Below are 26,693 nucleotides of genomic sequence, written 5' to 3'. Positions count from 1 at the left end.
CGACGTCGTTTTGTTTAATTTTTTTATTTTTTTTCCCCAATTTTTTGTGTTTCCCCCTTTTCCTCTTCCCTGTCATTTGCTTTGCTTTGTGTTCCTCACCTAACCTAACAGAGAGACGAAATGAGAGAGAGACAAACCCAGCAAGCAAATCATGTTTTCTCTTCCATAAACAACATTGAATTAAAAGCAATACTGTTAATATGTTTTCCGGCTATTGCAGATGGGAATTACTTCACCATAAAAATAAAAAATGATTTGATAATGATTTTATTTATTTATTTATTTTTCAAGTTCAGATCCATTTCCCCAAAGTTGAATTGAGTAGGAAAGAAATTCTATATTTTCTCAGAAAGCAAATAGATTTGAGGGAAGAAGAGGAAATTTTTTATTTATGATTGAATCATTTGTTCGGCAGATTTAATTTGTCTTTTTTACTAGGTGAAGCCAAAACCGATCTCTTTTTTTTTTTTTTTTTTTTTTTTTTTCAAGTTCAGACCCATTTCCCCTTTTGGATCATTCCATTCCTGTTCAAACAACTTAACCCAAAACACACACACACACATGCTCGTAACATAGAAAAAAAATCTTCACTATGTATTTTCATAGTTATCAAGTATTTCATTTGTGTATCTTCAGAAACGCATAAACTCGAAAACCCCTCTGTGCATTTCGAAAACGTTCGACGGTTTAGTCCATCTCTCACATGTACAGTTTCACACCCAGGATCAAAATCAAAGCTAAATTTGCTTCACAGACCTGAATCGAGACCCAAAGAAGAGCTTTTTGTTGTTGTCTCCCTTTTATCTCTGTGAATACAAACAAGAAAACAACTAGCAAATAGAGGTTGAGAATCTAGTACCATCGCCTCACCTCGCCTCGCCTCTTTGTTTCATTTCTCTATTCTTGCTCCGTCGGGGTGGGTTACGATTCTCAGCTTGAGAGAGGAGAAACCAAGGGGAAAGGGAAGGGAAAAAAGAAGAAGACAAAAACGACGTCATTTGGTGCCACAGCAAGAAGCATTACAAAGAACTACGGCAGAGGATCTGGACTCATTACGGCAGAGGATCTGGACTCATCACGCTACAGTCAGAATACACACCTTCTCACGCAACCAACCAACCAATCCAACAGTTGCCGTTTGGCAACAACTTCTTTGCCTAAAATAAATATAAAAAAATAAAATAAAATTTAAAAAATCCATACACGTCCTTGTATAATTATTCCATAAATCTATACACTTGACAAATTCATACCACCATGAGAAGACTAGGGCTGAGAATCCCGGTGTCAAACAGATCATCGACGTCGCCTCTCCGCCTAACTCCGGCGCCGCCTCGATGGTCAGCGAACCCAACTCTATCAAACAGTCGGCCTCATTTGATTTAGTTTGCCCTAAAAAAAAGAAGAAAAAAGTGTTCAAAACGTCACCGTTTTTAAAGATCAGCGGTGTTTTTGTAAAATATATATATTTTTTGTCAAAGTAGTTCTGCCAGCAGCAAAGCAACCCAGTTTCCCCAGGAAAGTGAGGAGAGAGATTAGGGTTCGGCGCTGAGAGCGATTTTGAAGAAGATGTCGATGCGGCATGATGTGTATTTGTATGTGCAGATGGATGAACAAGTATGGCGTGTCAATGTTAGTAAATTAGGAGACGAGAGTCAACCTCGGCCTGAGTTTGAACTAGTTTCTGATAACTCCAATGGTGAATTACCGATTGGAATGGGATGTATCTCTGTGAATTCCAAATTGTACATGGTTGGGGGTCAAAAAGAGCAGCAAATCACCAAAGATGATGATGATGAAGATGATGATGATAGTTCTTCTGAGGTTGATTATGTTCCTAATTTAAAATCATTTGTCTTGAATTTGGATGCTCATTCATCAATTCGCATCTGCGAGGATTTACCTAGTATGAATGGTCCAAAGTTCAATCCTCTTGTAGTCAGTGTTAATGATAAATTTTATGTTCTGGCAAGACGACCAATTTGCGACTATGGCAAAGCACTTGACCAGCCTGTTTTCGAGGTTTTTGATCCAGCCGCGGTCAATGGAGGATCGTGGAAAGAGCTCCCTAGACCGCCCTGGACTGACCCTGCCAAATTTAAATTAGGGGGTGATTACATCTATCATCACTTTGTTTGGGGTCATAAGATAGTGTTTTGTACCCAGGCAGGTTTCTACGTTTTTGACACCGATATGAAGAAATGGGATTTTACTGATGAGAAGTTGTCTCCTTTCCCTATTATCTCTTGTGCTTCAGCTGAATTTGATGGGTTTTTAATTGCCATGCCATGGGACCGTCAACAGCTCGTTGCTTATCAGTTAGATTCGGATTCAGATGCCACTGCCAAGCCTTGTCGGGTGCTAGATGAGCTTCGGCCTGTGTTCAATCCTCCATTTGCTCGACACGAATTCCAGGGCTTTCTTACCCATTTGGGTGATGTTGATGGTGGCCATAGAATGTGTTTATTGTATGCCGGTTACGATTACTATAGTAGGTGGTGTGCACGTGTAGCTAACTTTCGGGTTTCCATCTCATGTAATGATGCTGGTGATCGGTTCCCCTATGCATATCTTGAGACCCTGCAACATTATGATTTTGAGAAATTTGATAATCCTGCTAGATGGATTGATTCTGCTTTTGTCATGTATGTTAGGCAAATATTTTTTTCATTCCTTCGACTAATTTATATGTTTCATTTGCTTTCCTTTTTTTTTATTTTTTATTTTGCCTTTGTGTTCTCTATGCTTGTGTTATGTATTGATACATATGGAATCAAATCGCATGTAACTGCCCGCTTGTCCCTCAATGTTAATATGACTTTGACTTGGTCAATTTATTCAATATTTGTTTACCTTCCTGCCTGTTGTGTTATAGTCTTCATCATCTAGTCTATGAATTTTGAACTTGATGCCCAAAGTAGCTTGGGTAGGATGGGCAATGGAAGAAATTATGTGCTACATCCCTCTTTGTTATCTGGTTTAGTCCATGCCAAATTGCATTTACGTGGGCAGCTAGTGAACTTTATCACTCTGTTGATGGTCAGTTGTTTATCTATTTTATTAAGTTGTGATTTAATGATACCATTTCTTAGAAGAACACTCTTTGTTATGTAGCAGAAGGTCCTTTCTTTGAAGTATCAACTTTATATAGTTGCAAGCTTTTGTTGTGTATAGCAAGCATGTGAAATTTAAGGAAAGTTAAAAGGAATATAACTTTGATATTTAAGAAAATATCCAAATGAAAGTTAATAGCTACGTTAAGTGCTTTTGGCCGTTAGTGTTGGTACCTTTTTTGGTCTATAGTATTTTTGGCCTCCTTTTTCAGGATAATAAATATAGTGAAATTTCAATTATTTGAATATAGTTTTCCATCAGGTTTGAGCATTTTGTCAATTGAGCCTACAACATTTTGAGCTGCATGGAAATTTTGATAAACCAAAAGTAGTATATGGAATTCATATTGTTGTAGTTTTACTTGTTGGAGCAAACGTTAGACCTCCTTTTCATCTAACATTTTTGGCTTTCTCTTACCCTCTATCTTTCTGGATCAAATAGGTATGTTAGGTATGTTCTCTGTTGATTGCATTGAGTAATGGTCGTTGTATTTGCTATTACATTCCATTTCGAATTTTCAAAATATTGTTATGATTGTGCAATGTTTTTGTAACTTGTTATCATTCTTTTATTGTGCCGATGCTCTTGTTTATAAAATTGAGTTGTATGACAAAATAGAGTAGGAACGCATTTCGTCCTTGATGTTTGGAAATCCACCATGATACTTGTGTGGAGATTGTTTCCCTCGAAAATATTTCTTTTTAAATAACAAAATGCCCGACACATAATGATAAGCTACACTTCTTTAAATCATTCACAAGGGTGCTGTATCGTTGATGTTTTGTTGTGAAGGTTAGCTGGCAAGTGAAAGTTAATAATAGTTAAAAGGGAGTATAACTCTTATCATATTTAGGGAATTGGCTTGATGAGTTAATAGCTACATTATGTGCTCTATTGGTATCTTTTTTGTCTCTAGAATATCAGCCTCTTTTTTCAGGATAAACATAGTGAAAATTATTTGAATCTTGTTTTCCTTAAGGTTTTGAGTACTTTATCAACGGAGTCTAAAACATCTGAGGCTGCTTAGAAATTTGGGCAAATTTCACTTTACCCGTTTATGGCTTAGCCCATGTGTGGATTTCCCCCTTGTCATTTGGAAATGACCAGTGTTGTCAAAGTCGCGCCCGCCTAGGCGCAAGGCGAGTCGAGGCGCACCATCTGCGCCTGTACAGGTACCAGGCGAGGCGGCTTGAGCCAGGCGAGCGCCTTAGCCGTGCCTTGAGCCAGGCGAGAGAGGCGCAAGGCCCTCGCCTAGGCGCGACTGAGCGTTTAATCTGTAGATCAGATCGAACGACTCAGATTCGACTCATCTTTCGAATGGCATAAAATCACAGAGGATCAGAACTCATGTACCATATCAGCTGGGTTTGAAGCTCCGACCAGTCGAGTTTGCCCTAACCAGTCGAGTTTGAAGCTTCGACAGTCGATTGACAACCTTCGAGCTTCGATCGACCTCCGACGAGCTTCGATCGACCTTCGACGAGCTCCGACCGACCTTCGACGAGCTCCGACGACCTCCATCGACCTTCGCCTTCGCCTTCTCTCTCTCTCACTTTGCCTGTTTCTCTCTTCTCTCTCTCTCTTCGACTCTGGTTCTGTATATATGTATAGATATATGTATAGTATAAATTATAATTTATATTATATTATTATAACTTTTTATTTTTTATTTTTTATTTTTATTATATATTTTTATTTATGTTTTTATAAATTATATTTATATATATGATATGTTTTTATTTATATATTATATATATACCTTTATAAATTATATATATGTTTTAAAATAAATTATATATATGTTTCAAAATAAAAATATTTATAAAAAAAAATTTAAAATTTAAGAAATAAATAAAATACTATATATATTAAAAAAATTAATGATTTTTTTTCTTCTTCTCTTCTCTTCTTATTAAAAAAAAATTAATAATATACATATTAAATATTTACTTATGTTAAAAATTGTGCTATATTAATAAAATAAAAAAAAACCCAAAACCATTTTCCAATTTGCACAACAAACCATATTTTATTCATCTCCGGGATTCACCCCGATCCACATTTTACACCACAACCACAAAAAAAAAAAAAAACAAAAAAAAAAACAAAAAAGACAAAAAAAACAAAAAAGACAAAAAAAAACCACACAAGATCACCATCACCACCACAACTGATTTGTTTTCTTTTCTGCCGACGGCCACCCACCGACCTACTCTGCCGCCGGTCTCTTCTTTTTGCCTCCGTCCTGGGCGGTCCTTGACGGTGCTGCCTCTGTGCTTCCTAATCCACCAAGCACATTCACTCCCCCTTGCTCCTCCACTGCAGCATATGGCGGACCTCCAAATCGGAACATCACGGTGGCCTTCCGCTTCAGCTCCTTGTTTTCCGCCTTTAGCACACTTATCTCTGCTCGCGCATCCTTATACATGCGCTGGAGCAGAGCCAGTTGAGCGTTTACATGCTGCACCTCATTTGTCCTACTCTGCAGCCGGTGCGACAAGTTTGTGACCGCAGTCATGGTTTCCACACATGACTTCAATGTATACTGATTGGCTTCAATATCCGTTTGCCCTGCCATTTTTTGCTCCACAGACCGCATAGGAAAGTTCAACGGAGTAAAACCTGGGGCGCTTGGTTGAGGTTCACTGGCCACCACACCAGTTATCTCTCTTGTTGACTCGTTGAGGTCGGGAAAGAGAGTGAGCAGACCACGGGACGAGGAGGCCATGTTCTGGGTAGCTGGACGGGAAGAAGAGTCCATGTTATGGGTTGCAGAGTGTTTCAGAGAAAGGGTTGGTTACAGAGTATTTCCGAATGAAAGTGTTCAGCGGTTTCAGCCTGGGCAACAGAGTGTTACAGAGTATTACAGAGTTTATCTCTCAGAGATTTTTTAGCAGGTTTTGTCTCTGCCTCAGTCTCAGCATCCGTCTTGGTTAAATAACCAAGGCAGATACGCGCATCATGCGCCGCTCGGCGCTCGACGACAACATGGGCGCGCCTTTTGATGGCGCGCCTTTTGATGGCGCGCCTTTTGATGGCACGCCTTTCGATGGCACGCCTTTTGAAAGATTGGGCACACCTTTTGAGGGTGCGACTCTTACATAAATAGATTATACTGAAATAAATAAATTAGATACATTACATTCATTATACTGAAATTGTTATAATCATAATAATTAATTATTTTTATTTTTTGAATTAATTGTATAATCATATAATCATAATAATTTTTATTTATGAATTAATTATTTTAGTCTATATTAATTTTTCTCTTTTTACGAAGATTGTGCGCCTTATTTCAATAAAGCTCACGCCTCGCCTTGCGCCTTGCGCCTAGGCCCCGAGAGACCTTCAGCGCCTTAGTGCGCCTTGAGCCTTTAAAAACACTGGAAATGACCACATAATCCCATGTGGTTTGTAGACTAAAATGCAACGTTAACTTTTCTGCCTAAGATGATAGGCTGTGAGAGCGCCTTTGTGGAGAGCGAGTCAAATTTTAAGACGAAAATATCCTTTCTACATCTTCAAATCTACAAAAAATGCCATCTTTTCTTTTTATATTTTTTATTGTTTCTTTCTCTGTACCATCATTCCCCAACCATTAGCACCTCCTCTCTTCCTTCTTCTTTTCATTTTTTGAATCGCCTAATCAACCTCCATTGTTGTGGCTACCGCAGCTTCCCCCATTACTGCCACTGGTGACCACCCTTACCCCTCTCTCTCCTCCCCTCAAACCACCACCCACATCCATCGCACCTTTGCAGCCCCTCCCCTAGCACGCCATCCTTGAACCCCCTCCCACCTCCCATAGCAACCTAGTTAACCCTTCCACTTAGTCTCGCAGCCACTGCCCTCCAAATCAAGTCAGGATTCATGATTTTTTAATGCCCAACCAACAACATAGATTGACGAACACTGACAATATATTTGATAAGAGTAATTGAGCATATTAAGCACCATCATCACACATAGCAGCATCATCAACGACAGTATTTCTGCTATGTTTGCTTTAATATTAATTGTTCAAATGTAACACTTCTTTGATCCCAAACTCTCTCTCTCTTTCTCTCTCTCTCTATATATATATACATAAAAATATATATTTAATAGATAAAGAGAATGTTGTTGGAAGTAGTGTGTTTGGGCAAGTGGAGACAGTGTGTTGAAGCAGTCTGTTTGAAGAAATGAAAATTGTTACAAAAATATTTTACTCTTAATTAATGGTGAGAATGGGTGATTGATTTTTTTGATGTGGAGTCGTGTGTGTGCCGCTTGGGTTACTTGTAGAAATTGAAAGGGAATTTGTTACAGTTGGCAGCCATGGATGGAAGAAAGAATATATATATAGAGAGGTTTAATTCATAATAGAAGAGAGGAAGAAGATGAGGATATAAAGTCAATCTCTATGTTCGGTTACCTCTTGTTCTGTTTTAGTAATTTTTTGATTTTTTGGCTAAAATTTGAGATAAAAAAATTAGTATGTTTGGGATGACTTTTTATGCAAAAGAGTGCAAACAAGTTGAGAGAAAAGAGAATCTTTGATTTTTTGTATAGTTTGTTGGTTTTTTGGTTTTTTTATTGACTTTTTGGCTTTTAGGCTAAAATTGTTGTGGGTTGCCAAACGATTGTGTGTTTTGGCCCACAAACCACATGGGGGTTGTGTGGTTATTTCCAAATGACAAGGGGTTTCTCCGCACATGGGTCAAACCATAAAAGGGTAAAGTGAAATTTACCCTAGAAATTTTGATGAACCTAATGTAGTTTTTCTTGAAGAAGATACATAGAATTAACATTGATCTCCTTTTTATTTTACTTTGTTTGCTATCTCTTTGGCACCATCTTCAAGAGCACTGAGATTTATTTTTTTGGGGATAGGGGTGATTATTTGAACAATCATGATGTTGAGGCTAATGCAAGATTCATGGATGCATATCCTACTGGATCAGACGAGTATGTTCTCTATTGATTGCGTTTAGTAATGATTAATGTATTTGTTATTACATTTCATTTCGAATTTCAAAATATTGTTTCGAGTTTGCAACATTTTCGTAACTTGTTAATATTTCACTATTGTGGCATTGTTCTTGTTATGAAATTGAGCAGTATAATAAAATAGACCAGGAACATGTTTCTTGCTTAATTTTTGGAAATACACACATGATGCTTTTATGTAGAAATTGTTTTCCTCCGAAATATTCTTTTCTAATGACAAAAATATATAATGATAAGCATGCATTCTTTGAACATTAACAAGGATACTAGACCTTTGAAGTTTTGTTGTGGAGTTAGCAGGCATGTGAAAGTTAAGGAACATTGAAAGGAATTTAACTCTAATCTTGTTCATGAAATCATCTAAATAAAAGTTACTAGGTACATTAAGTCCTTTTAGGCTGCAAGTGTTGGTATCATTTATGTCTAGTATTTTGACCTTGTTTTCAGGATAAACACAGTGAAATTGAATTATTTGAATTTTGTTTTTCATTAGGTTTGAGTACTTTATCAATCGTGCCTAGAACACGTGAAGTTGCTTAGAAATTTTGATGAAACTAAAGTAGTTTTGCTTGAGGAAGATATATGGAATTTATTTCGTTGTACTTTTACTTGTCAATGCAAACATTCAACCTCCTTTTCGTTATACTTTGTTCACTGTCTCTTAGCCTCTATCTTGTTGAGAACTGACACTTATTTTTTCATATTATTAATTTATTATTATTATTATTATTATTATTTATGTTTTTTAATTTTTTTTTTTGTGTGGATAGGTGTGATTATTTGAACGAGCCATATGATGAGACTAATGCAAGTTTGACGGATACATATCTTTGTGGATCAAATGAGTATGTTCTCTGTTGATTGCATTTAGTATGGTCATTGTATTTCCTATTACATTCCATTTTGAATTTTCAAAATATTGTTATGATTGTGCAATGTTTTTGTATCTTGTTATCATTCTTTTATTGTGCCAATGCTCTTGTTTAGAAAATTGAGTTGTCTGACAAAATAGAGTAGGAACACATTTCGTCCCTAATGTATGGAAATCCACCATGATTCTTGTGTAGAAATTGTTTCCCTTGAAAATATTTCTTTCTAAATAACAAAATGCCCGACATATAATGATAAGCTACACTTCTGTAAATCATTCACGAGGGTGCTGTATCGTTGAAGTTTTGTTGTGAAGGTTAGCTGGCATGTGAAAGTTAAGAATAGTTAAAGGGAATATAATTATATCTAGGGAATTGGCTTGATGAGTTAATAGCTACATTATGTGCTCTATTGGTATCTTTTTTGTCTCTAGAACATTGGCCTCTTTTTTCAGGATAAACACAGTGAAAATTATTTGAATCTTGTTTTCCATAAGGTTTTTGAGTACTTTATCAATGGAGTCTAAAACATGTGAGGCTACTTAGAAATTTGGGCAAATTTCACTTTACCCCTTTATGGCTTAGCCCATGTGTGGATTTCCCCACTTGTCATTTGGAAATGACCACATAATCTCATGTGGTTTGTAGACTAAAATGCACTGTTAACTTTTCCGTCTAAGATGATAGGCTGTGAGAGCCACTCGCCTTTGTAGACAGCGAGTCAAATTTTATGACGAAAATATCCTTTCTACATCTTTAAATCTACAAAAATTGCCATTTTTTCTTTTTACATTTTTTATTGTTTCTTTCTCTAGACCTTTCTTCGCCAACCATTAGCACCTCCTCTCTTCCTTCTTCTTTTAACTTTTCGAATATCCTAATCAACCTCCATTGTTGTGGCTGCCGCAGCTTCCCCCATTACTGCCACTGGTGACCACCCTTACCCTTCTCTCTCCTCCCCTCAAACCACCACCCACATCCATCGCACCTTTGCAGCCCCTCCCCTAGAACGCCATCCTTGAACCCCCTCCCACCTCCTATAGCAACCTAGTTAACCCTTCCAATCAGTCTCGCAGCCACCGCCCTTCAAATCAAGTCAGGATTCATGATTTTTTAATGCCCAACCAACAGCATAGATTGACCAACACTGACCATATATTTGATAAGAGTAATTGAGCATATTAAGCACCATCATCAACGACGGTATTTCTACAATGTTTGCTTTAATATTAATTGTTCAAATGTAACACTTTTTGATCCCAAACTCTCTCTCTCTCTCTCTCTATATATATATATATACATAAAAATATATATTTAATTGATAAAGAGATTGTTGTTGGAAGTAGTGTGTTTGGGTAAGTGGAGACAGTGTGTTGAAGCAGTTTGTTTGAAGAAATGAAAATTGGTACAAAAATATTTTACTCTTAATTAATGGTGAGAATGGGTGATTGATTTTTTTGATGTGGAGTCGTGTGTGTGCTGCTTGGGTTGCTTGCAGAATTTGGAAGGTAATTTGTTACAGTTGGCAGCTATGGATGGAAGAAAGAATATATATATATAGGTTTAATTGAGAATAGAAGAGAGTAAGAAGATGAGTATATAAAGTCAATCTCTATGTTCGGTTACCTCTTGTTCTGTTTTAGTAACTTTTTGATTTTTTGTATAAAATATGAGATAAAAAAACTAATATGTTTGGGATGACTTTTTATGTAAAAGAGTGCAAACAAGTAGAGAGAAAAGAGAATCTTTAATTTTTTTGTATAGTTCTTTGGTTTTTTGGCTTTTTAGTGACTTTTTGGCTTTTAGGCTAAAATTGTTATGGGTTGCCAAACGATTGTGCATTTTGGCCCACAAACCACATGGGGGTTGTGTGGTTATTTCCAAATGACAAGGGGTTTCTCTGCACATGGGTCAAACCATAAGGGGGTAAAGTGCAATATACCCTAGAAATTTTGATGCACCGAATGTAGTTTTTCTTGAAGAAGATACATGGAATTAATTTGTTGTTGTTTTACTTGTCATTGCAAACATTCGATCTCCTTTTTATTTTACTTTGTTTGCTCTCTCTTTGGCACCATCTTCAAGAGCACTGAGATTTATTTTTTTGGGGATAGGGGTGATTATTTGAACAATCATGATGTTGAGGCTAATGCAAGATTCCCCATGTGTGGATTTCCCCACTTGTCATTTGGAAATGACCACATAATCCTATGTGGTTTGTAGACTAAAATGCACTTTTAACTTTTTCGTCTAAGATGATAGGCTGTGAGAGCCACACCCCTTTGTAGAGAGCGAGTTAAATTTTAAGACGAAAATATCATTTCAACATCTTCAAATCTACAAAAAATGCCATTTTTTTATTTTCATATTTTTTATTGTTTCTTTCTCTATACCTTTCTTCCCCAACCATTAGCACCTCCTCTCTTCTTTCTTTTCATTTTTTGAATCGCCTAATCAACCTCCATTGTTGTGTCTACCGCAGCTTCCCCTATGATTGCCACTGGTGACCACCCTTACCCTTCTCTCTCCTCCCCTCAAACCACCACCCACATCCATCGCACCGTTGCAGCCCCTCCCCTAGCACGCCATCCTTGAACCCCCTCCCACCTCCCATCGCAACCTAGTTAACCCTTCCAATCAATCTTGTAGCCACCGCCCTCCAAATCAAGTCAGGATTCGTGATTTTTTAATGCCCAACCAACAACATAGATTGACCAACATTGACCATATATTCAATAAGAGTAATTGAGCATATTAAGCACACATAGGAGCATCATCAACGACAGTATTTCTGCAATGTTTGCTTTAATATTAATTGTTCAAATGTAACACTTCTTTGATCCCAAACTCTCTCTCTCTCTCTCTCTATATATATATACATAAAAATATATATTTAATAGATAAAGAGAATGTTGTTGGAAGTAGTGTGTTTGGGTAAGTGGAGACAGCGTGTTGAAGCAGTCTGTTTGAAGAAATGAAAATTGGTACAAAAATATTTTACTCTTAATTAATGGTGCGAGAATGGGTGATTGATTTTTTTGATGTGGAGTCGTGTGTGTGCTGCTTGGGTTGCTTGCAGAATTTGTAAGGGAATTTGTTACAGTTGGCAGCCATGGATGGAGGAAAGAATATATATATATAGGTTTAATTGAGAATAGAAGAGAGTAAGAAGATGAGTATATAAAGTCAATCTCTATGTTCGGTTACCTCTTGTTTTGTTTTAGTAACTTTTTGATTTTTTGTATAAAATATGAGATAAAAAAAACTAATATGTTTGTGATGACTTTTTATGCAAAAGAGTGCAAACAAGTAGAGAGAAAAGAGAATCTTTAATTTTTTTGTATAGTTCTTTGGTTTTTTGGCTTTTTAGTGACTTTTTGGCCTTTAGGCTAAAATTGTTGTGGGTTGCCAAACGATTGTGTGTTTTGGCCCACAAACCACATGGGGGTTGTGTGGTTATTTCCAAATGACAAGGGGTTTCTCTGCACATGGGTCAAACCATAAGGGGGTAAAGTGCAATATACCCTAGAAATTTTGATGCACCTAATGTAGTTTTTATTGAAGAAGATACATGGAATTAATTTGTTGTTGTTTTACTTGTCATTGCAAACATACGATCTCCTTTTTATTTTACTTTGTTTGCTATCTCTTTGCCTCCATCTTCAAGAGCACTGAGATTTATTTTTTTGGGGATAGAGGTGATTATTTGAACAATCATGATGTTGAGGCTAATGCAAGATTCATGGATGCATATCCTGCTGAATCAGATGAGTATGTTCTCTATTGATTGCGTTCAATGATGATTAATGTATTTGTTATTACATTTCATTTTGAATTTCAAAATATTGTTTCGAGTTTGCAACATTTTTGTAATTTGTTAATATTTCACTATTGTGGCATTGCTCTTGTTTATGAAATTGAGCAGTATAATAAAATAGACCAGGAACATGTTTCTTGCTTAATTTTTGGAAACACACACATGAAGCTTTTATGTAGAAATTGTTTTCCTCCGAAATATTCCTTTCTAATGACAAAAATATATAATGATAAGCATGCATTCTGTGAACATTAACAAGTATACTAGATCTTTGAAGTTTTGTTGTGGAGTTAGCAGTAATGTGTACGTTAAGGACCATTGAAAGGAATTTAACTCTAATCTTATTCATGAAATCATCTAGATAAAAGTTAATAGGTACATTAAGTCCTTTTAGGCTGCATGTGTTGCTATCATTTATATCTTGTATTTTTTGACCTCTTTTTCCTGATAAACACAGTGAAATTGAATTATTTGAATCTTGTTTTTCGTTAGGTTTTAGTACTTTATCAATCGTGCCTACAACATGTGGATTTGCTCTGAAATTTTGATGAACCTGAAGTAGTTTTGCTCGAGGAAGATATATGGAATTCATTTCGTTGTACTTTTATTTACTTGTCAATGCAAACATTTGACCTCCTTTTCATTATACTTTGTTCACCGTCTCTCTTAGTCTCTATATTGTTGAGAATTGAGACTTATTTTTTTATATTATTATTATTCTTATTCTTATTCTTATTTATTTATTTATTTATTTTTTGTTGGATAGGTGTGATTATTTGAACGAGCATTATGATGAGACTAATGCAAGTTTGACAGATACATATCTTTGTGGATCGAATGAGTATGTTCTTTGTTGATTGCATTTAGTCATTGTCATTGTATTTGCTATTACATTCCATTTCGAATTTTCAAAATATTGTTATGATTGTGCAATGTTTTTGTATCTTGTTATCATTCTTTTATTGTGCCAATGCTCTTGTTTATAAAATTGAGTTGTATGACAAAATAGAGTAGGAACACATTTCGTCCCTAATGTTTGGAAATCCACCATGATGCTTGTGTAGAAATTGTTTCCCGCGAAAATATTTCTTTCTAAATAACCAAATGCCTGACATATAATGATAAGCTACACTTCTTTAAATCATTGACAGGGGTGTTGTATCGTTGAAGTTTTGTTGTGAAGGTTAGTTGGCATGTGAAAGTTAAGAATAGTTAAAGGGAATATAACTCTATCATATTTAGGGAATTGGCTTGATGAGTTAATAGCTACATTATGTGCTCTATTGGTATCTTTTTTGTCTCTAGAGTATCGGCCTCTTTTTTCAGGATAAAAACAGTGAAAATTATTTGAATCTTGTTTTGCATAAGGTTTTTGAGTACTTTATCAATGGAGTCTAAAACATGTGAGGCTGCTTAGATTTTTGGGCAAATTTCACTTTACCGCTTTATGGTTGAGCCCACGTGTGGATTTCCCCCCTTGTCATTTGGAAATGACCACATAATCTCATGTGATTTGTAGGCAAAAATGCACCGTTAACTCTTCCGTCTAAGATGATAGGCTGTGAGAGCCACACGCCTTTGTAGAGTGAGTGAAATTTTAGGACAAAAATATCCTTTCTACATCTTCAAATTTACAGAAAATGTATATTTTTTATTGTTTCTTTCTCTATACCTTTCTTCCCCAACCATTAGCACCTCCTCTCTCCCTTCCTTCTTCTTTTCATTTTTCGATTCCGCCTAATCAACCTCAATTGTTGTGGCTACCGCAGCTTCCCCCATGACTGCCACTGGTGACCACCCTTACCCGTCTCTCTCCTCCCCTCAAACCAGCACCCACATCCATTGCACCTTTGCAGCCCCTCCCCTAACATGCCATACCTGAACCGCCTCCCACCTCCCATAGCAACCTAGTCAACCCTTCCAATCAGTCTCGCAGCCACCGCCCTCCAAATCAAGTCGGGATTCATGAATTTTTAATGCCCAACCAACAACATAGATTGATCAACACAGACCATATATTTGATAAGAGTAATTGAGCATATTAAGCACCATTATCACACACAGCAGCATCATCAACGACAGTATTTCTGCAATATTTGCTTTAATATTAATTTTTCAAATGTGACACTTCTTATATCCCAAACTCTCTCTCTCTCTCTCTCGATATATATATATATACATAAAAATATATATTTAATAGATAAATAGAATGTTGTTGGAAGTAGTGTGTTTGGGTATGTGGAGACAGTGTGTTGAAGCAGTCTGTTTGAAGAAATGAAAATTGGTACAAAAATATTTTACTCTTAGTTAATGGTGAGAATGGGTGATTGATTTTTTTGATGTGGAGTCGTGTGTGTGCCACTTGGGTTGCTTGCAGAATTTGGAAGGGAATTTGTTACAGTTGGCAGCCATGGATGGAAGAAAGAATATATATATATATATATATATAGGTTTAATTGAGAATAGAAGAGAGGAGGAAGATGAGGATATAAAGTCAATCTCTATGTTCGGTTACCTCTTGTTTTGTTTTAGTAACTTTTTGATTTTTTTGTATAAAATATGAGATAAAAAAAACTAATATGTTTGGGATGACTTTTTATGCAAAAGAGTGCGAACAAGTAGAAAGAAAAGAGAATCTTTGGTTTTTTTGTATAGTTCTTTGGTTTTTTGGCTTTTTAGTGACTTTTTGGCTAAAATTGTTATGGGTTGCCAAACGATTGTGCATTTTGGCCCACAAACCACATGGGGGTTGTGTGGTTATTTCCAAATGACAAGGGGTTTCTCCGCACATGTGTCAAACCATAAGGGGGTAAAGTGAAATATACCGTAGAAATTTTGATGCACCTAATGTAGTTTTTCTTGAAGAAGATACATGGAATTAATTTGTTGTTGTTTTACTTGTCATTGCAAACATTCGATCTCCTTTTTATTTTACTTTGTTTGCTATCTCTTTGGCACCATCTTCAAGAGCACTGAGATTTATTTTTTTGGGGATAGGGGTGATTTTTTGAACAATCATGATGTTGAGGCTAATGCAAGATTCATGGATGCATATCCTGCTGGATCAGATGAGTATGTTCTCTATTGATTGCGTTCAGTAATGATTAATGTATTTGTTTTTACATTTCATTTCGAATTTCAAAATATTGTTTCGAGTTTGCAACATTTTCGTAATTTGTTAATATTTCCCTATTGTGGCATTGCGCTTGTTTATGAAATTGAGCAGTATAATAAAATAGACCAGGAACATGTTTCTTGCTTAATTTTTGGAAACACACACATGAAGCTTTTATGTAGAAATTGTTTTCCTCCGAAATATTCCTTTCTAATGACAAAAATATATAATGATAAGCATGCATTTTGTGAACATTAACAAGTATACTAGATCTTTGAAGTTTTGTTGTAGAGTTAGCAGTCATGTGAAAGTTAAGGACCATTGAAAGGAATTTAACTCTAATCTTATTCATGAAATCATCTAGATAAAAGTTAATAGGTACATCAAGTCCTTTTAGGCTGCATGTGTTGCTATCATTTATATCTTGTATTTTTTGACCTCTTTTTCCGGATAAACACAGTGAAATTGAATTATTTGAATCTTGTTTTTCGTTAGGTTTTAGTACTTTGTCAATCGTGCCTACAACATGTGAATTTGCTCTGAAATTTTGATGCACCTGAAGTAGTTTTGCTTGAGGAAGATATATGGAATTCATTTCGTTGTACTTTTATTTACTTGTCAATGCAAACATTTGACCTCCTTTTCATTATACTTTGTTCACCGTCTCTCTTAGCCTCTATATTGTTGAGAACTGAGTCTTATTTTTTATATTATTATTCGTATTTATTTAATTATTTATTTATTTATTTTTGGATAGGTGTGATTATTTGAACGAGCTTTATGATGAGACTAATGCAAGTTTGACGGATACATATCTTTGTGGATCAAATGTGTATGTTCTCTGTTCATTGTATTTAGTATTGATTAATGTCTTTGTTATTACATTCCATTTTGAATTTCACAATAATTTAATGAGTGTGCGACATTTTCATAATTTGTTAATATTCATGTATTGTGAGGCATTGCTCTTGTTTTTGAAATTGAGTAGTATGACAGAATAGACTATGAACACATTTCGTACCTAATGTGTGGAAATAAACATATGATGCTTTTATATAAAAATTGTTATTCTCCAAAATATTCATTTCTAATAACAAAAATGCCCTAATATATTGATAAGCCTAAATTTTTATTTGGATCATTGACAAGGGTACTGGATCTTTGAAGTTTTGTTGTGGAGTTAAAAGGCTTGTGAAATGTAAGGCTAGTTGAAAACACATAGCTCATATTTGGGAAATTATCCAGATGAAAGTTAATGGCTACATTAAGTGCTACTGGCCTGTAAGCGGTGGTTTCTTTTTTGTCTCTAGTATTTTGGCCTCCTTTTTCATGATAAACACAGTAAAACTTGAATTATTTGTGTATTTTATCAATTGATCCTACAACATGTGAAGTTGCTAAGAAATTTTCATGAACCTAAAGCAATTTTGCTTGAAGAAGATATAATGAATTCATTTTGTTGTAGTTTTACTTGTCAATGCATTCATTCAACCTCCTTTTCATTTTACTGTGTTCACTCCCTCTTAGCCTCCATCTTGATGAGCACCGAGACTTTTTATTGTTTTTGCTTTTGGAGTAGGTCTTATTATTTGAACAAGCATGAAGTTGAGGCTGATGCAAGTTTCAGGGAAGCATATTTTTCTAGATCAGATGATTATGTTCTCTATTGATTGCATTTAGTAATGATTAATGTATTTGTTATTACATTCCATTTCGAATTTCTGAATATTGTTATCAGTGTGCAACATTTTTGTTATTTGTTAATATTTTTGTATAGTGGCATTACTCTTAATTATGAAATTGAGCAGGATGACAAAATAGTCTAGGAGCACGTTTCTTGCCCAATGTTTGGAAATACACACATGATGCTTTTATGAAGAAATTATTTGCCACCAAAATATTCCTTTCTAATGAAAAAAATGTCCTATATATTTTGATAAGCACACATTATTTGAACATTAACAAGGGTACTAGATCTTTGAAGTTTGGTTGTGGAGTTAGCAGGCATGTGAAAGTCAACGATAGTTGAAAGGAATTTAACTCTAATCTTATTCATGAAATTTTCCAAATAAAAATTAATAGGTAGATTAAGTGCTTTTAGCCTGTATGTGTTGGTATCATTTATGTCTAGTATTTTCACCTCGTTTTTCAGGATAATCATAGTGAAACTTGAATTATTTGAATCTTGTTTCTCATTAGGTTTGAGGACTTTATCAATCAAGCCTACAACATGCGAGGCTAGCTGCTTAGAAATTTTGATGAACCTAAAGTAGTTTTGCTTGAAGAAGATATATGGAATTCATTTCGTTGTAGTTTTACTCATTGTTGTCAAATCACGAATCGAATCATGAATCGTTTTGTTAAAATAGTGAATCGTAAGATTCATTTGATTTAATAGGATATATAATTCTATATAACTTAAGTTGTCAATATATCTAAATTACAATATGTAAATTATCAATAAATGAAATTATGTATGTACATATAAAATCACGTATATCAATATAACTAATTAATCTTTTCTACATAGCTTCATAGTTTGGCTAAAACGACCTTATTTCATGCGTTATGTGAACAAAAATAGAAATACAACTGAATCGCAGTGAATTGTAATGAATCATAGTATGAATTATAAATTGAATCATACGATTCACTCAATTTCCGATTCAACAACACGATTTGAATCATGAATCGCATGATTCTAACAACCATGGCTTTGCAAATATTTGACCTCCTTTTCATTGTACTTTGCTCACTATCTCTTAGCCTGTATCTCGTTGAGCATTGAAATATATATATATATATATATATTTTTGTTTTGTTTTGTTTTTTTTTTTTTGTGACGTGTGATTATTTGAACGAGCATTATGATGAGACTAATGCAAGTTTCACTGATGCATATCTTTCTAGATCAGATGAGTATGTTCTCTATTGATTACATCTAGTAGTGATTAATGTACTTATTTTGTTTCATTTTGAATTTAAGAATATTTTGGTGAGTGTGCAACATTTTCGTAATTTGTTAATATTCTTGTTTTGTGACATTGCTCTTGTTTTTGAAATTGAGCAGTATGACAAAATAGACTACAAACACATTTCTTGCCTAATGTGTGGAAATAAACACATGATGCTTTTATGCAGAAATTGTTTTCCTCCAAAATATTCCTTTCTAATGACAAAAATGCCCTATATATATATATATATATTGATAAACCCACATTCTTCTTCGAATCATTGGCAAGGGTATTAGATCTTTGAAGTTTTGTTGTGGAGTTAGCAGGCACGTGAAAGCTAAGGGTAGTTGAAAAGAATATATCTCTATCATATTTAGGAAATTATCCAGATGAAAGTTAATGGTTACATTCGAATCATTGGCAAGGGTATTAGATCTTTGAAGTTTTGTTGTGGAGTTAGCAGGCACGTGAAAGCTAAGGGTAGTTGAAAAGAATATATCTCTATCATATTTAGGAAATTATCCAGATGAAAGTTAATGGTTACATTAGGTGCTTTTTGCTTGTAAGTGTTGGTATCTTTTTTGTCTCTCGTATTTTGGCTTTCTTTTTCATGATAAACACAGTGAAGCTTGAATTAGTTGAATGTTGATTTCCATAAGGTTTGAGTACTTCATCAATCTAGCCTACAACAGGTGAATCAGGTAAGAAATTTTGATGAACCTAAAGTAATTTTGCTTGAAGCTGTATGAAATTCATTTTGTTGTAGTTTTACTTGTCAATGCAAACATTTAGCCGCTTTTTCATTTTACTTTGTTCGCTCTCTCTTAGCCTCCATCTTGATGAGCACTGAACTCTTTTTTTGTTTGTTTGGAATAGGTATTATTATTTGAAAAAGCATGAAGCTGTGGCTGATGCAAGTTGCAGGGATGCATATCTTTCTAGATCAGATGGGTATTTTCTCTATTGATTGCATTTAGTAATGCTTAATGTATTTGTTATTACATTCTTCTTTGAATTTCAGAATATTGTTACAAGTGTGGTTTCGTAATTTGTTAATTTTCGTGTATTGTGGCATTGCTCTTGTTTATGAAATTGAGTGGTATGACAAAATAGTCTAGGAACATTTTTCCTGCCTAATGCCTGGAAATGCACACATGATGCTTTTGTGTAGTAATTGTTTCTCTGGAAAATTTTATTTTTTAATGACATTGCCCTATATATATAATGGTAAAGCACATGTTCTTTGAATCTTTGACAAGGATGCAGGATTGTTGATGTTTCATTGTGAAGTTAGCAGGCATGTGAAATTAAGGATAGTTGAGAGGAATATAACTCTTATCCTTTTTATGGTATAAGATTAAATTATACACTGCTGAGCCATGACAGGCTTATTTAACAGGCAACCAACGTAAATCTGCCACAGAAGCAAAAAGTGTGGAGATAATGTTATACTTTCTCTCTCTAAAGTTCCTTCTACTTCGATATCTGAGTCTTCAGTTCATCAAGAAACATAGATAGCATTTTATTTTATCATACAAAGCAGAGTCTCCATTCCTTTGACCTCCCAACCCCCACCGAACTGTCTCGTTTGATGCCCCTAGGTAGACCCCAAGAGATACAGTAGCACTGATGACAATATTCATGCTAGGCAATCATCGTAGATTTCATCTTGTCACCGCTAATTTTTCCATCATCATTGTTCATCACTAGCAATGGGTGATGTACAATGATGATGGAAAAATTAGCAGTGACAAGATGAAACCTACGATGATTGCTCACAAAGCATAGGTTTTATGATCAAGTTTAAAATTGTATATTTGATTTTATTTTTGGAGGAGATTAGATTCGAATTGACTTTTCTGTGTTGAAAGTTGCACAACGCAATGGGTTGGATTTCACTCCCCTGTCTCTCTTTGTTTTTCATTTTGAATTCCCCTTCATTTTGCTTCTTTTTTTGTGTGAATAGTGTCTGGTGGTGTCGTTGAGTTTATTTATTTATTTTTATTTTTATTCGATGGTGGTATACATCAATGGAAGAATTTGTCTTGAGTTTTTGTTGGAATGGAAGACGTGTTTTTGTTATTGGATCAGAGGAAAGGGGGAAAAAAAACGAGAGAAAGGAGGCAATTTGGAGTGAAAAAGAAAAAGAAAAAGAAATTATAGATCCCATTTTTTGTTTATGTGGCAATTTTGGATTGGTTGTTCGTTACATAAGCCTTTCACAGCTAGGTCGGAATTATCCAGATGAAAGTTATAGCTACATTAAGTGCTTTTGGCCCGTAAGTGCTGGTATCTTTTTTGTCTCTAGTATTTTGGCTTCCTTTTTCAATATAAACACAGTGAAACTTGTATTATTTGAATATGGTTTTCCATAATGTTTGAGCAATTTATAAATTGAGCCTGCAGCATGTGAAGCGGCATAGAAATTTTGATGAAGCTAAAGTAGTTTTGATTGAAGAAGATATATGGAATTCATTTCGTCTCTTTTAGCCTTCATTTTGATGAGCTCTATGACTTTATTTTTATTTTTGTGGGATAGGCGTGCTAATTTGAATGGGCTTAATGTTGAGGTTGATGGAAGTTTCATGCGTGCACGTCTTTCTGGATCGTATAGGTATGTTCTTTGTTGATTGCATTTAGTAATGGTCACTGCATGTGTTATTACATTCCATTTTGAATTTCAGAATATTATTGTGACTATGCAACTCTTTCATAATTTGTTAATCTTGTATTGTGGCATTGCTCTTGTTTATGAAATTGAGTGGTATGACAAAATAGACTAGGAACACATTTCCTCTCTAATGTCTAGAAAATACATGCATGATGTTTTTGTGTAGAAATTATTTCCTTCCAAATTATACTTTTGATGACCAAAATAGCTTATTTTAGCAACCAACTATAGTGCTTATGATCACCCTGTTAACACTCCTGATAATGATGTATGTCCTCTTCTCTGTTGAACCTGTGATTCCTACAGATGGTGCCAAGTGTAAGGGAAAAAATTGTACCCTGATGAATGAATCAACAAAAAGATGAACGGTTCACTAAGAATCTTTAAAATACAATGTCGTTAGTGCCCTACCCGGCTTATGTCGGATGGGCACTCTGATGCCCAATTAGCACTATCATCATGAATATAATCGTATTTTTTTTTGACTGTATATTCAATTGCGTATTTGCATACCTAGACCCTTAGGGCTCACCTTTATTTATGGTAGAATATGGCTTGCCTAACAAGTATCCAACTCTTATAGGAATATGATTGCTCTATAAGTCTTTCCCAACACAACTTTTAGTTTGGGACTTCTATAATGATAAGATCTCACCAGTTGATGGGTTTTACTCCATGTACAATGCCGAACCCTATTACAGATGACAGAGCGAAACCCTTGTTGCCTTGAGCAAGTGTAGCAGCATCTTTACCTACCTTTTGTAGTTACAAATCCCTAGAGTCATATTTTGTTTTGATCTTAGATTGGAAATGTAACCAGATGGTTTTTATTTTTGTATTTGGTGATTATTGGCACATAAATTTCAACTAAATTTATGTTAAGATTTCAAATACGGTCAATCAGTCAATGACACGTATAGAGCCTATGATACGAATGTTGTAGGTAATCACTTCCTATAATGATCAATATGATCTGTTGATGTGCATAAATAAAACATCGTATCTCAGCGACGTTATTTAAGATACTCAAATGACATGTGAAGCCTACGAAAGATGACACCTGTAGAGCCTACAACGACACCACACAGGATGAAATCCAAAGGATCAATACGATTAATTAGATATGATTACGCCTAAATTCAAATGGCTTTATAATTTTAAATAAATTATTTGTGTATATTTTAATAATTTTAGCACTATCGTACTACAAAAATATAAATTAAATAAATATATGTAATAATTTTAAATTATATTAAATTATAACTCAAAAAAAGAAACATTCATTTGATAATTTTAACCTTTCTTGCTACAAAAATGTAACTTAAATAAATATATATAATAAATTTATATGATATTAAATTATAACTTGATATTAGAAATAATTGTTATAAAATTAAAGGTGATTCTAATTATTTAAGAAATTCAAATAATTAATATTATAAATAAGATAGACATAAAAATAAAATAAAACAAAAATTAATATTTTATTTTATAAGAAAAAAAGTGAAAAAAGTATAATAAACAAAAAAGTGAAAAAAGTATAATAAAATTAATCGGTAAATTACTTGTAGTATGTATAATTCTATTAGGTTTTGTTCATGGGTAATTTAGATTTAGTCGAAGTCTTTTAAATATTAAATTTTAGATATAATTTTAGTAAAAGGATATATTGATGTGACATTTTAATAAAAAAAGAAAAAAGGAGAGATGCATCACATAGGAGAGAGAAAAATTGAAAGCAAACACTACTTTCAATAATATATATATGATATGATGATATGATTATTATTAATTTTAGGATCGTGTAGTCTAGACAAACATTAAAATTAAATTCTTCAGTTTCAAAAAAAAAAAAAAAAACCAACTTCCAGTGGAAGGTTACCAAAAAGGACAAATAATTTACAAGTTTACCAAACATCGTATATTTATTTTAACAATTACAAAAGTTAAATAGTCGTAAGTGTGCCAAATAACATGACTTATTTTGGGCTTGACTTATTTGTTGATATATAAGTTGCAACCAAAGAGCCCAACGCTAGTCTTAAAAAAAATCTTACAATTTGCAAAATCCATATGTAATGGAAAATAACTTAACTAATTTATGTACAACTTGGTTAGCTCTTTGAAAACCAAGCTTGCTTTTATTTGAATTGGTTACTGATGTTTAGTCTAATTTTATGGTGAAGAAATGGAAATGCGATCCCTTCTAGGAACCTTATCTAGCAGAAATTTTGATCATTGACAGCAATACAAATTGAACCTTGTGATAAGTCTAATATATTTTTATCTTTAATTCTTGCAAGGACAAGAGAATTCGATTCATCCACTCTAGCTGTAGGTGGATGGCATGCTGTATACTCGTCGGTTGTTGGATTGTTGACTTGCCTCATCCAATTTAAGTTTCAAGACAGTGACGTCTCTCCATTCAAAACGAACTCTGTGAGCATGCGAGCTTTCTTTATGTCAATATGCACTTATGGCTTGGCAGTTGTGATCAGAGGGTTTGTTCAAGGGCGAGCTATCAGCAGAAACTACTCTCAAATCATTGACCTTGTTATTATGATCTCGGTAACTCTTTCTGTAGTGTCCTGTGTCTCCCTCTTTGTCCCAAATTGGCTCAATTGTCTTCTCCTCATCAGTTGGCTCATTTTCTGTGTTATGGTTGTCTTAATTATGGTAGTGCCATGTAACTTTATTCATCGTATCAACCAGTGGTTTTACCAAATAACTGTAAATGCACTTCTCCAAGTGCTCAATGCGTTCACAAGCTTGTGGAAGCTAAGATTGACGGTTGGAGAGCTCATCTGCTATATTCTTCTTTTCTACTGGTGGCTTTGCCAAAGCAATATCAATGCATTTGGCCAGAGTACTCAACTTGTACAAAGCTTCCGAAAGCCTATATTAGTGGAACATGGCCGTCTTTATGTGTAGGTCTCTATGGCCTTCTTGAAAACCCTAATTGGCGTTTGCATATGTTAGCAATGGAATTCATGTCTAATAGTACTTGATTTGGGATGTGTAGAGTTACAATCCTTGGTTTGCCAAGCCGCACAGGCACGTCACAAATGCGGGTGATGCGGATTCAAGGACGGACAATGTGATTTCAAAAAAAAAATAGGGGCATGGACACAGTGGGAATACAACAAGAAATATTTTTTTTCATATTTTTTATTTGCTAAGTAGATTAGTATTTCATCTACAAACAATCAAAATTAACAAAAATTAACACTAATTCTATATTTGTTTTAAATTTTTTTGTTAGTTAACATTTATCATTGATTTATTTTTTATGGATAATTTATTAAGTATTTAAATTTAAAAATTACAAAATAAGGTTAAATTGCCAATTGTGCCATTTTAGTCATAGTAAAATATTACTTTAATCTCTTCGTTAATTAAATAATAATAGTGACATAATCAAACACAACATATAACTAAAGACATTTTCGATTATAATTAAAATAGTAATAATATGATATAATCAACATCATAATGAGTTATAATCAATAGCATAATAAGTCATAGTTAAATATTATAAATGTCATAACTGAGACACATGATATCTCAAAATAGGATCATAATTGGACTATATGATACACACCTAGGGTGTGTTATTGAATTTACCAGATTAAAGTGGCACCTAAACTGTTACAAGTGATACTATTTTTTTTTTAAATTTTATCATATTGGATTTGGGATTTTTATTTTATATTTAGACAAGTTTGGGAATAAAGTATAGGCTTGGTCCCAAATTAGGCCTCGCTTGAAAAACTACTTCAAATATTATTAAGTACTGTATATCTCGCTTGAATTTGTCCAACTCATTGGTCGGGATGCAACGATGACACTGTGCCATTGGTATTACAATCTAATAATTTTTTGTCATTCATCTTTTCATATAAATGTGGCAAGACAGTAATTCATTAAAAGTGAGATTTACTCGTCATATGTAAGTTTATTATTAATTGATGATACAAAATCATCGGTTTTACCGTAACAGTAAATTTTTACTCTCATATCCACCTCTCCGCTCTGATTTGGTGACTTCATCAAGCTAGAATTCCGTCTTGCTCTAAAACCCAAACACTCCGTGTTCGTCTCTTTCGAAGAGATAAGGAAGAAGAGAAAATTTTGCAAACAGTCGGTGAGAGTTTTCTGTTTTTCATTGCTTAGAGCAGTAATCTAGAAATGCTTAGAGAGAGACAGAGGAAAAAATAGGGGATCAAGTTGTCCTTCAAGAAGAGCAAACAAAGAGCGCCATTATGTGCAGCTTTTACTTATGACTTATTAGATAGAAATAACTTAAATAAAAGTTGAAAAAAATCTGATCTTCTAAAAGCTGGAGGAGAGATGTTTTTAACCTATACTTTTTAATTATCAACTTATAACTTAAGATAAATTACAACAAACAGGGCCTTCATCGTTCCATGGAATAGATTGACTCATCCTTGCAGTTGTGGCTCAAGGAAGACGGAAACAGGCCCAGTTGAATCAAATATAGAATTGGTGGATTTAGTTCAAGTGCAATCAGATAGGCTTGTTGTACCTAATTCTTTGAATGATGTGTCAGCTACAAGTAAACCCAATATCCCCATTTGGGATTCTTTATTCCAAAAACCTTGTATAGAAACTCCAATGGATTAAATCTTAAATCTCATAATATGGACTTGGTTAAGCAAGGGGAAAATGTCAATGTTCCCCCGAAATTTCTAAGAGAGGTTTGTCTCAATGGCATCATGCTTTAGTTGGATACTTTTTTAGCAAGAAACTGCCCTTTCATTTTGCTAAGAGTTGTGCCGAAAAGTTACGGAAGAATGATGGGGTTGAGGTTCTTACTCCGGATAATGGTTTCTTTATCTTTTAATTTCAAGATGAGGAAACTGTAACAATCCAGATTTTTAATTATTCTGTAGAATTTATACTAATATTATTTAATCTCAGTTAAGAAAATATATAATTTATTATATATTATTATGTGTAATTTTATAAAATAATATAATTATTAAAAGTTCAGGGGTCAAAATATAAATAATAATAATATAGATAATATAAATAATAATAATAATAATAATGGGTGTGGTACTAAAATAAATAATTTATTTTCTATTAGTATAAGATTTAGTATAATTTAATTAAGAATTGTAAGAGGAGATAAGTTTAA

The 26,693-nt window shown here is 34.2% G+C and overlaps 1 protein-coding gene across 11 annotated transcripts; it reads left to right on the top strand.

Annotated features, from left to right (window-relative positions):
• The first annotated feature begins 1,428 nt into the window (after window positions 1-1,428).
• On the top strand, window positions 1,429-24,815 carry LOC114323175 (uncharacterized). Of its 11 annotated transcripts, none has more exons than XM_082869508.1 (11): window positions 1,430-2,654; window positions 7,990-8,064; window positions 8,877-8,951; window positions 12,672-12,746; window positions 13,559-13,633; window positions 15,790-15,864; window positions 16,665-16,739; window positions 19,738-19,812; window positions 21,401-21,475; window positions 23,836-24,459; window positions 24,555-24,815. In XM_082869508.1, exons 1-11 carry the CDS (start codon window positions 1,570-1,572, stop codon window positions 24,631-24,633), a joined length of 2,388 nt encoding a protein of 795 aa, XP_082725634.1. In that variant the 5' UTR covers window positions 1,430-1,569; the 3' UTR covers window positions 24,634-24,815. The 11 variants fall into 11 exon arrangements, with proteins under 11 accessions (XP_082725636.1, XP_082725637.1, XP_082725639.1 ...); XM_082869509.1 differs by having other exon boundaries at window positions 1,432-2,645; XM_082869510.1 differs by lacking the exon at window positions 12,672-12,746 and having other exon boundaries at window positions 1,429-2,654.
• The last annotated feature ends 1,878 nt before the right edge of the window (window positions 24,816-26,693 follow it).

This window comes from Camellia sinensis, chromosome 5 (assembly GCF_055761805.1).
Source record: "Camellia sinensis isolate YWXY chromosome 5, ASM5576180v1, whole genome shotgun sequence".
Classification (NCBI taxonomy): Eukaryota; Viridiplantae; Streptophyta; class Magnoliopsida; order Ericales; family Theaceae; genus Camellia; species Camellia sinensis.
Note: the sequence above shows the minus strand (reverse complement) of the source record. Positions and strands in the feature narration are given on the sequence as shown.